This window comes from Apus apus, chromosome 5, assembly GCF_020740795.1.
Source record: "Apus apus isolate bApuApu2 chromosome 5, bApuApu2.pri.cur, whole genome shotgun sequence".
In the NCBI taxonomy this organism is placed as follows: Eukaryota; Metazoa; Chordata; class Aves; order Apodiformes; family Apodidae; genus Apus; species Apus apus.
The window spans coordinates 33,147,228-33,160,264 of record NC_067286.1 but is presented as its reverse complement, the minus strand read 5'-3'; the positions used below and the strand labels follow the sequence as shown (position 1 = coordinate 33,160,264).

Genomic DNA, 13,037 nt, shown 5'->3' with positions numbered 1-13,037 from the left:
AGGGATGGTGACTCAACAACCTCCATGAGCAGCTTATTCCAGTGTCTAACCAATCTTTCTGTGAAAAAAATTTCCTAATGTCCAGTCTAAACCTCCCCTGTTGCAGCTTGAAGCCTTTCCCTCTTGTTCTGTCACTGATTACCTGTGAAAAGAGACCAGCACCAACCTTTCTACAGTGACCTTTCAGGTAGTTGTAGAGACTGATGAGGTCTCCCCTCAGCCTCCTCTTTTTCAAACTAAACATTCCCAGCTCCTTCAAGTGTTCTTCAAAAGATTTATTCTCTAGGCCCTTCACCAGCTTCCTTGCTCTCCTCTGTACTTTCTCCAGCACCTCAATATCTCTCTGGAATTGAGGTGCCCAAAACTGGACACAATACTCCAGGTGTGGCCTCACCAGTGCTGAGTACAGGGGGACAATCACCTCACTACTTCTGCTGGTCACACTATTTCTAATACAAGCCAGGATGACATTGGCTTTCTTGGCCACGTGGGCTCACTGCTGGCTCATATTCAGCCCTTTGTCAATTAGAACCCCCAGGTCCTTTTCTGCCAGCCAGCTTTCCAGCCACACTTCCCCAAGCCTGTAGCATTGCTCAGTGAATAGGAAGGCATTAACATTTTATCATGTGGCTTTGGGCACAATTGCCATACTGTAAGTGTTAATTTTTTTTGACAGATTTAAGTTTAGCAAGACAGTATTCTTTCCCATTCTGCATCTCTATCGAATGCTAATAGCCTATAAACAGAAAAGGAAATTAATTTGACTTAAAAAATAGTTCAGGATTCTTATCCCTACTTTATGGATGAATAAACTGAAGCTTGGGAAGGTCTCACAACTTTCCTTGAAGTCACACATTGTTACAAGAACTTCCTGCAGGACACTAACAATGTCAAGTATTTTGTCTTTTTTAGAGACATACAAAAATTGTGCAAGGCCACAAAGGAAGTTTATGTTAAAGAAAGATAAGAAATGCTGTTACTGTCTTTCATGTATTTAAGATCATTGTGCCTCTCTTTCTCTCACATAAGCTGGTTATTTTGTGCACTTACATCATGACCATAAAGTGATTTTCTGGCTGGGAACCCAGAACATAGGTGACAAAAGGCTTTAATATATTTGAGATTTGGCAACAAACCTCTGCCATTATTTTGTATTTCATTTGCCATTTACTTACATTTCTTGTTCATTAAGAGCTTTCTCAGTCACCTCCTGACCTTCTTATTTACAGCATCACAGACTGTTTTTATGGAAATTGTGGCACCACAGAGACAGCATTACTTCACTGCAGCTTGAAGGACAGACCATGAGAGAACAGGGTTTTTTAATGTTAAGTACAGATACTTGAATTAAGAAGAAAACACAAAATGAAAAAAATGCCCTAAACGGATTAATGTTTCAACTTTTTTTTTTTTCATGTTTTCTCCAGCATGAATGTCAAATACTTCTCTCTTATCACTTTTTATTTCTGTTTTGCTTAAGCAAAAGACTAAACTTGCTCTATTTCATCTAAAATAATGATTTTGATCCTAATGGCTAAAAGCGCATATTTTTTAATACGATTTATAGGATCTGTATATCTATACCACCCTAATGCAGAGACTGTTCTTCATACATAATTAGTTTTATGAGCAGCAGAAGTAATGTCTAAAATCCTATTCTTGGATGTGAGAGACTGCAAGTGCTGATCTAATCATAAGCAGCTGCTGAGGAACTCATTGTATGTGGATTTTACGTGATCTAGTATCCCAGATGAGTTTGCTCTGTATAGATGTGATTCTGTCTTCACTATCTGGCTAGATATTTTTACCATACATAATAGCTGACTGTCCTGGTTTTTCTGGGATAGAATCATAGTATCAATTTTCTATTCATGAAGGCTGCATTTTTAAAAAGACTGCAGCACCCAGTTAGGTGGGATCAAAGTTGATAAGACATCTCATGGACAGCCATGGCACATGGGTTTCCATAGTGATCAAGCTCTTCAGTGGTTTCAAGTTAGTCAGATGCTAAAGATAGGAGGAGTGAAAGTCAGGGCAGGTAACCCAAGCTGGCCAATAGAAGTATTCCATACCATAAACATTACACTCACTATAATTTTGAAAGTTTGCTGGTGACAGGTCTCTTTCCTCAATTGTTGCCTTCCCTGAAGGGTCCTGCCCATCCTTCTCTCCTGGTTGCTGTGACCATCGGATTTTCACTGGAGCTGTAGTGGTCCACAGATTTAGCCTCTGTGTATTATTCTATGAAATCTGTTTCAATTTCAACCCATGGTTTTCATTTTCTTTTCCCAATTCCTCTTCTCAGGTGGGCAGTGGTAGTGGGTAATAGAACCGCTGACAAAATGAAGACACTGACACATCTACCATTCTATCAGATTTAATGCTTAAAAAAATGGGAGATACCTCCCTAAGAATTTTTGAGGGAAAACAAAAAGAAGCTTTTTATGAAAACAGAAGAACAGAACTTAAGGACCACAGAAATAAGCACAGAAATGTCTTTGATCACACGGAAAATATTTCCATGGAATACACCTATAGCTATAAATTAAAATACCCTTATCCTAGTCTTGCATGATATAAACGGTGTAATGTACTACAGACTTTCTATACTTCAACTATTTTAGCCAGACACACTTCAAAGAAGTTCCAGTTTCTCCAGAAAACCACATAAGCATCTTGTGCTAATTACAGAGCCAGCTGACAATGTAGTCACTTGCTCTATGGAAACTGAGGAATTAAAGGATTAAGAAAATGCAAGATATGCCAAAAATATCATAATATCATTATTTTAACTGAAAATTTACAACTCAAGTTCCAGGTGTTGAGGGTGACAATGCTGACTACACAGGATGTTATCAAAGGCATGAAAAGAACATGTTGCAGAGTTGTATTTTTGTAATAACTTCTTTCACTAATATTCCTAACAGGCCTAGTCAGCCTGACACACGTGTTCCTTGTTATGTCCATTTGCTTTTCAGTTGGTTTCCCACACATCAAGCCAGACTATGAGCCTCAGGAGGGAGTTAGCTGCTCCTCCAAGCTGCCATGAGTCACTGTGATGTCTGCTGCGTCGGCCAAATTAAGCCTGAATTTCTTGCTTCCACAAGGCAGCAAGAACAATGAGGAAAAACACGGCAAGGAGGTGAGAAAAGATCAAAAAGTCAGGAATCCTCTCCCTTGATATCCCAGCCTTCCTGCCTTAGCTGCCATAGTGCATGGTGATGAAGGAATTAAATCAAAGACTTAGAGCAGAGTTTTGAGAAAGCATTCCAAGTTTCAAATTTCCAGTGTTACTTTAAATATTAATTATTGTGACAAATGGAAAAAAATCTATGCTGCCTCATAAAATAAGTACATATTCTTGCACCCCGTTAGAAGTGCAAACAGATCCACAGATTTAGCCTTGGATGTGATCACACTTGTGAAAAGAGATATTTTGTTTAAATCTAAAGTGAAGCTGTGTTAAATAAATATTACCTAGTAATTCAGCCCATTATTATTGTATGTAGATTCCTAGTGTTTTGGTAGATGAAACTCTTAATCACAGAAATTAAAGCACTAACATAAATTGTTGACTGAAAGATAGAACTAATCACTTCAGCATTTTTTATGTTACAGATAATCATCTATTCAGGAACATCAGTGGAGGAAGACTAAAATCACAAACATCCTTCTACACACAATTTTGGAACCCTATTCCAAAATGAAGAATTTTTCAATTTATCTTAGCTGTCAGGACAAGACATTGGGGTAAGAAACAGGGTTTCAGGTTGCGACTGGTTGAGACCAGCCAGTTTAATGGCAACCACTGACCTGCTTTATATCCTATTTTTAAAAAGCCCACTTTGTAGACAGAAGTTTCCTAAGGTACTGGTAGCTGGGAGGAAATTTTGGATGGGAAAGGGCATGAAGGGAAGGAAATGCTGACATACACATGGCCTTTGAAGGTACCAACCACTGTCAGAGAGAAGATACTGAAAATAAAAGTATTTAGAAGTATTGCCACTTTCATGTTCACTAAAAACAAAACAAAACCTACAAAAATCCAAACCACAAACCCCATGCTCCATCAATAAGAGGAACACTGAAAAAAACTGTTTCTTTTAATGCTATAAGCACTAGTCCTGAGCAGAACCTTCCTTCAGTTGCAGGAGACTGCATAAACGCAGTGCTTCCCAACAGTCACTAGTATTCAGAAAAGCAGACATGACAGAACCATTATATCCAACTTACAACTGCTTGCAGTGTCCTTGCTGCCACGGCTGCTTTCTGGGCATCCATGAACAGCTCAAAGAACCACAAACCTGGTAATCACTGAGGTACACTTGTAACTCCACTGCACTGTCAACATATGTTGCAAATACAGTCCTTGCCTATTCCCTTTAAAAGCACCGCTTCTGTCTCACGCAAGCTGAAATCACCAGAAGTTTGTTTTCATTCTGAGCCCTCTCTCTGCCAGACACTGGAGTGACTAATGAACTGCAGAATCTGGTCTGTATAAAAATTTTACTTAGCAAAATAACCATCGGCATGTTGATGACACTGCCACCCAAAATATCACAATAACAAAAAAGTAACAATTTACATGGGCTATAAGCCAGTCTGTCCTTCCTATTCAAATTTCAGGAAATCATGACCTCATTTCTCTACAAGCAGCAGAATCTGCAGCTTTTGTTAATTCAGTTTCCTTTATTTCAACATATGTTTCTGCCACAAATTATTACAGTCATTAAGAGGGAAAAAAAAATAAAATTATTTGGGTAAAATTAAATACGGTAAGCACACAGCCTATCAAAATAATCTAAGAGTAATAGAAAGAGCCTGTAGCACTCCTCATCAATAGCTGAATACCTGTACTGGTCATCTTGTGATAGACTCCTACACCCTCAAACCAATAGGATGCACTGTAAATTCAATTGTGTCTATATTAGAACTGTGTTGTTCCTGTCAAAACCAAGTTTTCTGAATCTTCTAGCTACCTGTATGCTTCCAGTACCAGGCCCACTTTACAAAAAAAAAAAAAAGAAGATTAAGGCAGAGAAATCTGAAGAAAGAGAAAGAAGTAGTACACTGAACAACACAAGGCAGTCGATCCACTACTCCTGCTTAGGCTTTCTCATACACAAGGCCAAACAGATATCCACTGGAACTGGAAAGAGTCATTCAGTATTACACTGTTCACTTTCTCACAGCAAGGCAGTATACAAGTTTGGTTTTCAATTCTACTTGATCCCTTCTAGGTTGTATTTTCTAAAATCTCCAATTACACAAACAGATGGTCTGTTGCCTTTAATTTTGGTATTTCAGATAATTCCACAGTTCATGACTAATTTCTGAGTAACAAGGACTTCCTGCTTTATATTTAAGAATACAAATTAGAAACAAGAGTTGTGATGGCTACAATAATCATCTTTTCCCCCGTAAATATGTCATGTAAGTATTAAGTAGGACAATAATACATGACTAGCTATAAAAGTTAGCTAAACAGATATGAGTAGACCTCTGTTTATACACAAATTATAATAATGATATTGTTTATATTCTCAACACTACCTGAAGAAAATTTGCAGCCAGACTAGAGTCAAGCAGGTTTCCATTTGTTCACTACTCTATCACTTATTTTAACAGAATCCCATTAGAAATAGATGAACTAATCTATCAAAAAACCCACTTCCTTCCTCATGAATTTCTACAGGCCATCATTTAGATTTCAACACTGATTTTGCCATTTACACTTAAAAATAAGATGTTTAACAAGTAGCAGTAAACAACACATCCAAAACATGATGTCTGTTTTTCCAGATAAGAAAATGCTGTGCCTTCTCGACATCTCTGTATTAAACCAGATTAAAAATGTCAGAAACAAATGTCTGCAAATGTGTCACATCATTGTTTTACCTGCTTCTGTGTACTTTAATCCTACTTTTACTTCTTCATGCTTTGCTTTGGGTGGTGGCCAGACAGTCTGGAGTCTCCCTGGAGTCTTGTCATCTTGCTCTGAAGGACTCAGGTCAGGCTGTTAATATTACACAAGAAAAAAAAATAAACGTCTGCAGTATCAATTAATTCCAAAACAGCAACTGCCATGCTCAGCTTTACATGTGTGCTCCAGAATAGTTACCTGCCTCATTCTACAAACTGAAACAGTGCTCTGACAGTTGGAAGGCATACAAAGAAAACAGTGTAGAAAGATCATTTTGAGGAGAAAAATTACATAATGCCTGTGACATACAACAATCTGTTGAAATCATTCACATCGTTGTGGAAAGTTTTCCATCCTTTGGTGAACCACTGAGGTGGTTAAGAACTCTAGGGTTTTTTTCCTGTACCTTTTTTTTCAGAGTAAAAAGACCCATCTGTGCTTCTCTTACAAGTAAACAATACTAGGATTAACCTAAGACATCATTTGATCATATACTTTTCTGGAAGCAGATAGTTTATGAAATTGCTGCCCCACCCCCAGCAGCTTGCTCAGTCCACACACCATGTAATGCTGTCACATCAAAGTGTTGCTGCAGCTGTTAATGGGACTGCACTGTCAACTGGAATGCTAAAATACCCCCTTAAACGGAGAAAAATAAAGCCCCACTAAACAAGCATTATTTTAGAGATTTATATTTTGGCTTTTTTTTTACATCTCTGACACTTCTGTAATCTGATTTGCAACATGCTACCACAAGTAGTGCAGACACAACTGCAGCAGAACCATGTACGAAAGTGGCCCCAATAATGGCTCACACAAGCAAGGAGAAAGGAAAGGCAAGACTCCCTTACTCTGGTTTTGCCCAGAGAAAACCTACATTTGTAGTGGCCTGGACGTTAAGCAGAGATTTATAAAAGCCACTCCTGCCGACTCCTGAGCTTCCTCCTCACCGTGTGTTATGACAGCTTCCCCAGCAGGTTTGCTGTGAGCCACACGAACGCTTACGCCAGCACAGCACAGGGAATAGTGTAAGCAGGAAGCAGCAAGGCAGGAATGGGAAGGGCACACACAGACTGCAATTGCTGTACATGCCATGGCCAACGAGTACCTCTTTTCTCCTCCCCATAGGTAATTACTACAAACTGGTATTATCGGTCTACCCAGGTGTCAGTCAAGATTTTAAAAAGTTTTAATTGTATATAAAAGTTTGAGAGTAAACCAACACAGCAAATGAACTTAAGTAGCTTCAGGTTTAGAGCCTGCAAATTTAATCATTCAGACAATTCTCCCTTTAGTCAACAAGAACAGTCTTCTGGACTAATTCTATCTGCCAACGATGTAGCTGTAAGAATTTTGGGCTGGGGGAATACTAACCCAAGGGGTTACACATTTAAATCAAAAGTTCAAATAACACTCAAATACATTTATCTGCGGTTATGGTTCTATAAAAACTTGGTATAGATTGTTATTTAAATTTCTTTAAAAAGATACTAAATAAATCTCCGTATGCATAAGAATATTAAATTTGCAAACGATTACATTAAACTGTAAGTTTAGTAGTCAAATTGGCCACTAAGTTATACTTGAAAAAGGTTAAATGCTTATCATATTTGCAAAGCCAGATGTAAACAAGAAAAAAATTACTTTCCAAATCAATGTCTTGGACAAAGTTGAAAAACATTCATAACTTATTGTATCTTCTCCTATGATAGAATTCCTCCTAAAGGTAAAATGAAATATTACTTTTAAAAATAAATAATTCAATGAAAGAAAACAAAGTGAGAGAGTCTATTAAAAAATACTACAGTAAATATTTACAGCACCAAGCTGATTTAAAGCCATACTTCACATATGGGCAGTTGTTTTGTGTTGATTTATTAAAATAAGAAACTATTTTTTCATTTCCCACTTCTAATCGAAAGGTTGTGACTATTACCAGTTCCCACTGAATTCTGCTTCAACTGCAGATGATCAAGAATTTTGAAAATTAGCCCCAAGATTTCTTCAGTTGGGAATCCAAAATCTGAGATTCCAAAAAGAAGAGAACAAGTCTGACATGTTTATCTAAAGTCTCCACCAATAATTTTAAAAGAAATTCTTGTTCACCTAACTACTTCCAGATCTTAGGAAGAAAGAAGTAATTCAACCTACAGATTTGTCTGATGGTCCATCCCCAGGTTTTGATTTTGACCTTTCAAATACAGCTTTCAAGGACTCTTTTTCAGTTCTCATTTTGCGTTTTATGGCTTCCAGCTCTGAAGTATCTGCCGTTGTTTCTTTTTTGGGAGGTCGTGTGAATAAAGCTTTAAAGACGTCCAGCGCAGATTCAGCAGGGCTTGATTTTATTTCCTCAGAGGAAAATCGTGGTTCGGTTTTGCTGGAGGCTTTGCTCTCTTGAGCTTCATCACTGTCCTCAGTCTCCCCGGATCTCTCACCAGAGCCCTGGGTTCTATCTTCATTCTTGGAGACGTCTATGTTTAACAAGTGCGAGAGCTGTTCCAGGAAAGTAGGACTTGCTTTAAGTTCACCAGACTTCTTTTTAGTGGTCAAACCTGATGTAATACTGGATTTCTTAACAGGCTGTCGTAATTTAAGCAGAGCTAAATCATTATCCCTTGGTTTAATTTCTGTAACAATTTCCCCATCCTCTGTGGTTAGTCCCTTTTTCCTCACACGTAGTCCACTAAAGAAAGCGGGCAGCTGGAATGTCTTTTCAGCCACTGCTATTTTTTGGAGCGAAGTATTATCAGCTGAAGGTCTTTGTTCTTCATCTGGAATTTCTTCAGGGCATTCCCCTGCAGCAAGCAAGCGACTGAACTGCTCATCCATTAACATTTTGTCTTTTCCATTGGAGTTACGTTCTAGAATACCATCCAACTCTTTTGCGAGCCACTTAGAAATGGGTGGGTGTAACTCAATGTCATCTGTACTCGCAGTGTCATCACTGTTGATGTGCCCTTCTGATTCTGTCTCTTCCTTATTTTGATTGTTATCATCCAAAGCCTCAGCAGACAAAGCAGTATTATTTAGCCCAGTTTCGCTTGTTTTGTTTTCATCAGTGTCTAGATCCTTACTCTCCGTGTCTGATTCTGTATCACTTGTTGTATGAACCAAAGTACCTTGCACGAGAATAGCATCCTTGTCATTGTCAGATTCAGACAAAGACGTCTGTAAAAACCTTAAATGGTGAAGAAGTAATTCTTTCTGTTCAGCTAACTCCAGTTCCAGGTCAGGTTGCCTGCCAGACATTGGGTCAGCGTGGCTACCAGTGCTATTCATGCCGTGCTGATTTTCTGAGTCGTCATCACAATCATTATCATTCCTCTCATGCCAGGTGTTAGCAGGAGTATTTATATTAGTGTGCAAAGGTTGAAATGCTTTAAGCACTGCTTCTTCTTTGGAAGTCGTAGATTCAAATTTAGTAGTAAATCCCAAAACTGTTTTCACAGAAAATGTAGTGGAACGATCAAGTTCACTTTCTGCTGTATTGTCCAGGTCTGAAAGCTCTCTACCATCAGGCACGGCTTTTTCTTCTTCCATGTTGCGTGAAGGACAGAACAGGTTTGCTTCTAGCAGTGCTGCTAACTGCTAAACAACCATTTACTCCATGCCTGCAGACAGCAGGCGGGACTCAGCGCGGGCCCTGCGGGAGGCAGCGCCGGCCGGCCCGCCGAGCTGCCAGCCTCCCGCCCGGGACACCCGCCCCTGCCAGCGCTGCCGCCGGCGGGCAGCGTCCCCGTCACGTCTCCAAATCTACTTCAGGAGCAGCACAAAAAAGACCCACCGTAAAAAAAAAAAAGTCCTCAGCGGCGTCAGCAACTTGTTCCTTTACACAAAGGGCTTTTTGTCACAGCAAATATGCCAGCGCACTAATCTCGGTTGAAAATTCGACCAATAGTTACTGCTGGGACTCCTGCAATCCTACTGGCTGCACACAACTTCCTACGTGCTAAAAAGTGCAGAGAGCAGCTACATAAACAAGCCTCCCAAAGAGAGCTGGGCGCATTTGTAGTTTACCACTTCCTTATCCCGGTACGCGAGCTGTGAGTGGCTTTCAGCAGAAAATTCCTGACGGATTCTTTTGCATAGTCTTTCCACTTCGATAAAGATCTTTTGTAAATTCACACTCATAAAATATATATATATAATAAAAACTACAAATGGGAACCCGAAGTAATGAACCTGAAGCTTCCAGTGCCGCCGCCCGGAGCCTGTGCCCGGTTCCCGGTATCCAGCCGGCCAGAGCCACCTCGGCTGAGCGCCCTTGAAGCTGCAGAAAGCAGGAAAAAAGAGACTCTCTTCCGATTTGCTGCAGGTCTCATCTGGAATGCAGATTCCAGCCTCCAGGGCCATGAACAAAAACCAACAAGACTGGTTTCATATTACTACTGTCCTAACTCTGTACAGCTATTTCTGCGAACTTGTGCACAGGTACTTATCACAGGCTCTCGCCACACCCAGTGACTAGGAGTTGTTGGGGTGGGCAAGGTAAACAGCCAGGCCTCAGGAACGCCATAACTGTTTAGAAATCAGGGAGGCTGTCCATCTGCACTGCACCCCATCTTGGATTATTTCAAACCAGAACAATCTCTGCTTATGTTATAACTTTCATCCATATTTATTGCCACGGTAAGGCTGTATGTGTGAGATTTGCTTCAGTTAATACTGGCAAAAACACTTGAAGACTGCAGAACTCAATGTTGTCAGAAGCTGCCACAGGTAATATATATATATTTCATAACACATAGATAAAGAAAGTACAAAATATTCTTAAGCACCTTTGATATGCAGAAAACCAGTAACAGGTCAGGTTCCAGTAAAAAGTCTTCACTTTTGTTGCTTTTCTACAGAGACTTGTTGCTCTCTACACAGACTGCAAATCTGCAGGAATTTGTAACCTTTTATTTCCTGGCCTTTAAGAAGTTTGTTTAGTTAAGTTTCCACATCAGCACCTTAGAAATTCAAAGATAGTATTCTTTTTTTTAGCACCCAAGTTAGAGGGTCATTCTACAGTCAGCCATTTAGCTGTGATGAGTAGTCTTAAACAAGCAAGATGGAGAAAGCTGTCCTTCACAGGGAAATCAGCTGCAGATCACACTGATGTGTCAAGTAACTGAAAAACATTTACTGAAAAGCTGAGTATTACAGACAACTGGCAACAAAGTAGCCCAACACATTGAAATTTGGTTTAATGTTTGAAAACGCAGACCATACAAAAAGCATGCATTTACCTTTTCAATATACTATAAAAGATCATAAAGTCAACAGTACAAGTCATTGGTATCCACTGCAGGAAGAAAGTTTCCTGAAAATCAGATTGTAATGTGAATCTTACAGACACCTTTTCAACTACAGGGTTGCATGCATACCTATAGACAAAAGGCACTGGAATAATTCCCATCTTTATCTGTGATTTAACACAGAACAATGACTTTGGTCTTACTGCCTGCCATTTCCTGTAGTAATCTCCAGGCCTGTTTCTCCATTCTGCTTAATCATCAGCTGCCAAAGAGAGAAATGGCTGATGGGTCATGGCTCTCCTGGTTTTCTAGGTTTAATATAGATTAATATCACAAAAGGAAGCCCTACATAAGGATAAGGAAAGAGACTGTGTTTATCATTCCCTATGCCAACCTAGTTTTATAATCCCAGGGTTAATAAGACAAATGGAAGGCAGCTACCTCAGCACTGGTGATTTCCCCTAAGACAGTATTTCTTGAAGGCAAATCTGCAGCAATTCTAAATTTTATTTTATGACAAAACTACTGGGGCAAAGTGAACCTGCTGAGCCAAAGTTTTCTTAAAATTACTTAAATTTACATCTATTTTTCTCTTCATTCACAGGACTAATAGTTCATTGTCCTGATAATTTCTATGGTTATGCCTTGCTTGTTTATTGATATATCTATTTATTTGGGGTTGGTTAACTTATTATGAATAAATATTAAATAGTATTTTTCAGTTAAAGTTTCATTGGTCACTAACAAAAAATGTAACTATATGAACACCTTCATGGTACCTTCTAAATTAAACATACTTAGTCAGATTATGCCCAAGTATTTATTTATCTGTTTATATTAATGTAAATCCAACATTAAGAATAAAACAACACTGTAATAATCTAGGGTCACCGAGCTGTAACAGTGCTATAAATATTGTACATTAGGAGGTTACTGAAAATAGCCACTAATTAAGATTTTAATAGTACAAATAAAAAGTTTAGTTTAAAAGTGGACTTAAAAGCAGAGAAACCATGTCTAAACAGCATTCCAACATAATTTGTGAGACTGATCAATTTAGTATTGAAAAGGATGGTGCTCTGAGTGTCAGGCCAAAGTTACACAATGTATTGAGATGCTAGAAAATCTGAACACTGAGTAATTCAAACTCCAGAAGCATATCTCATTAAACCAGAGGTAATCTTGCAAGCCTAAACTCTAGGAAGTGAGAAGAAACTGTCAAACTTTTTCAGCCTTAAAATGAACAAAGGAACTCGTCTGTGTATCTACCCCTGGAGAAAACTGGGTCAAAAACTGGAAGCCAGCCAGCCTCTCAAATTCACCATGCAGTCCATAAACCCACAGCCTCAAATAATGCTTTTGTAAGGACTTGTTTCTCACAATCTGATGATCATCCCAGTTTATCATGTCAACAGTCTCCTGTTGAGGGACTGGATAGCTGATAATGAAACATGCATTGGAAATTGCTTACCCAATATTGTGTTTCTTGGTAAAATACATACATAGGTCTGTACCCTTAATATTTTTACACAAGAAGGAGATCATCATATTGTGATGCACACATGAAACAAAGCCAGTCTGTTGGCAGAAGTGTTTTAATGCTGGGTGGATCCATCTCATAAGGCAAGTCTGTCTGAACAGGCTGTAATATGGCATCTGAAGGAAGAAACCAAAATCTCTAGAAAAAAAATCAGTTATGTTACAAGTCTCTTTACTTAATAAAACTTACAACTCTCTGATGCATCAGAAGAGCCCCTAAAACCTGTCATAGCAACTTTCAGGGCGGTGAGCAGACTAATTATACAAAAGGACAATAATTCGTTACAGTTTAAAGTACATTTAATAATCCACACCCTTTCTGACCTACATTTATT

General features: G+C 38.9%; 1 protein-coding gene across 1 annotated transcript in view; it reads right to left on the bottom strand.

The window, feature by feature from the left end:
* The window catches only part of FMN1 (formin 1), a 131,892-nt gene extending 122,195 nt beyond the window's left edge, over positions 1-9,697 (bottom strand). Inside the window, 2 exon segments of the mRNA XM_051621526.1 lie at positions 5,899-6,016; positions 8,075-9,697. Coding sequence (XP_051477486.1) covers positions 5,899-6,016; positions 8,075-9,463 — 1,507 coding nt within the window. The 5' untranslated portion in view covers positions 9,464-9,697.
* Between the last annotated feature and the right edge of the window lie 3,340 nt (positions 9,698-13,037).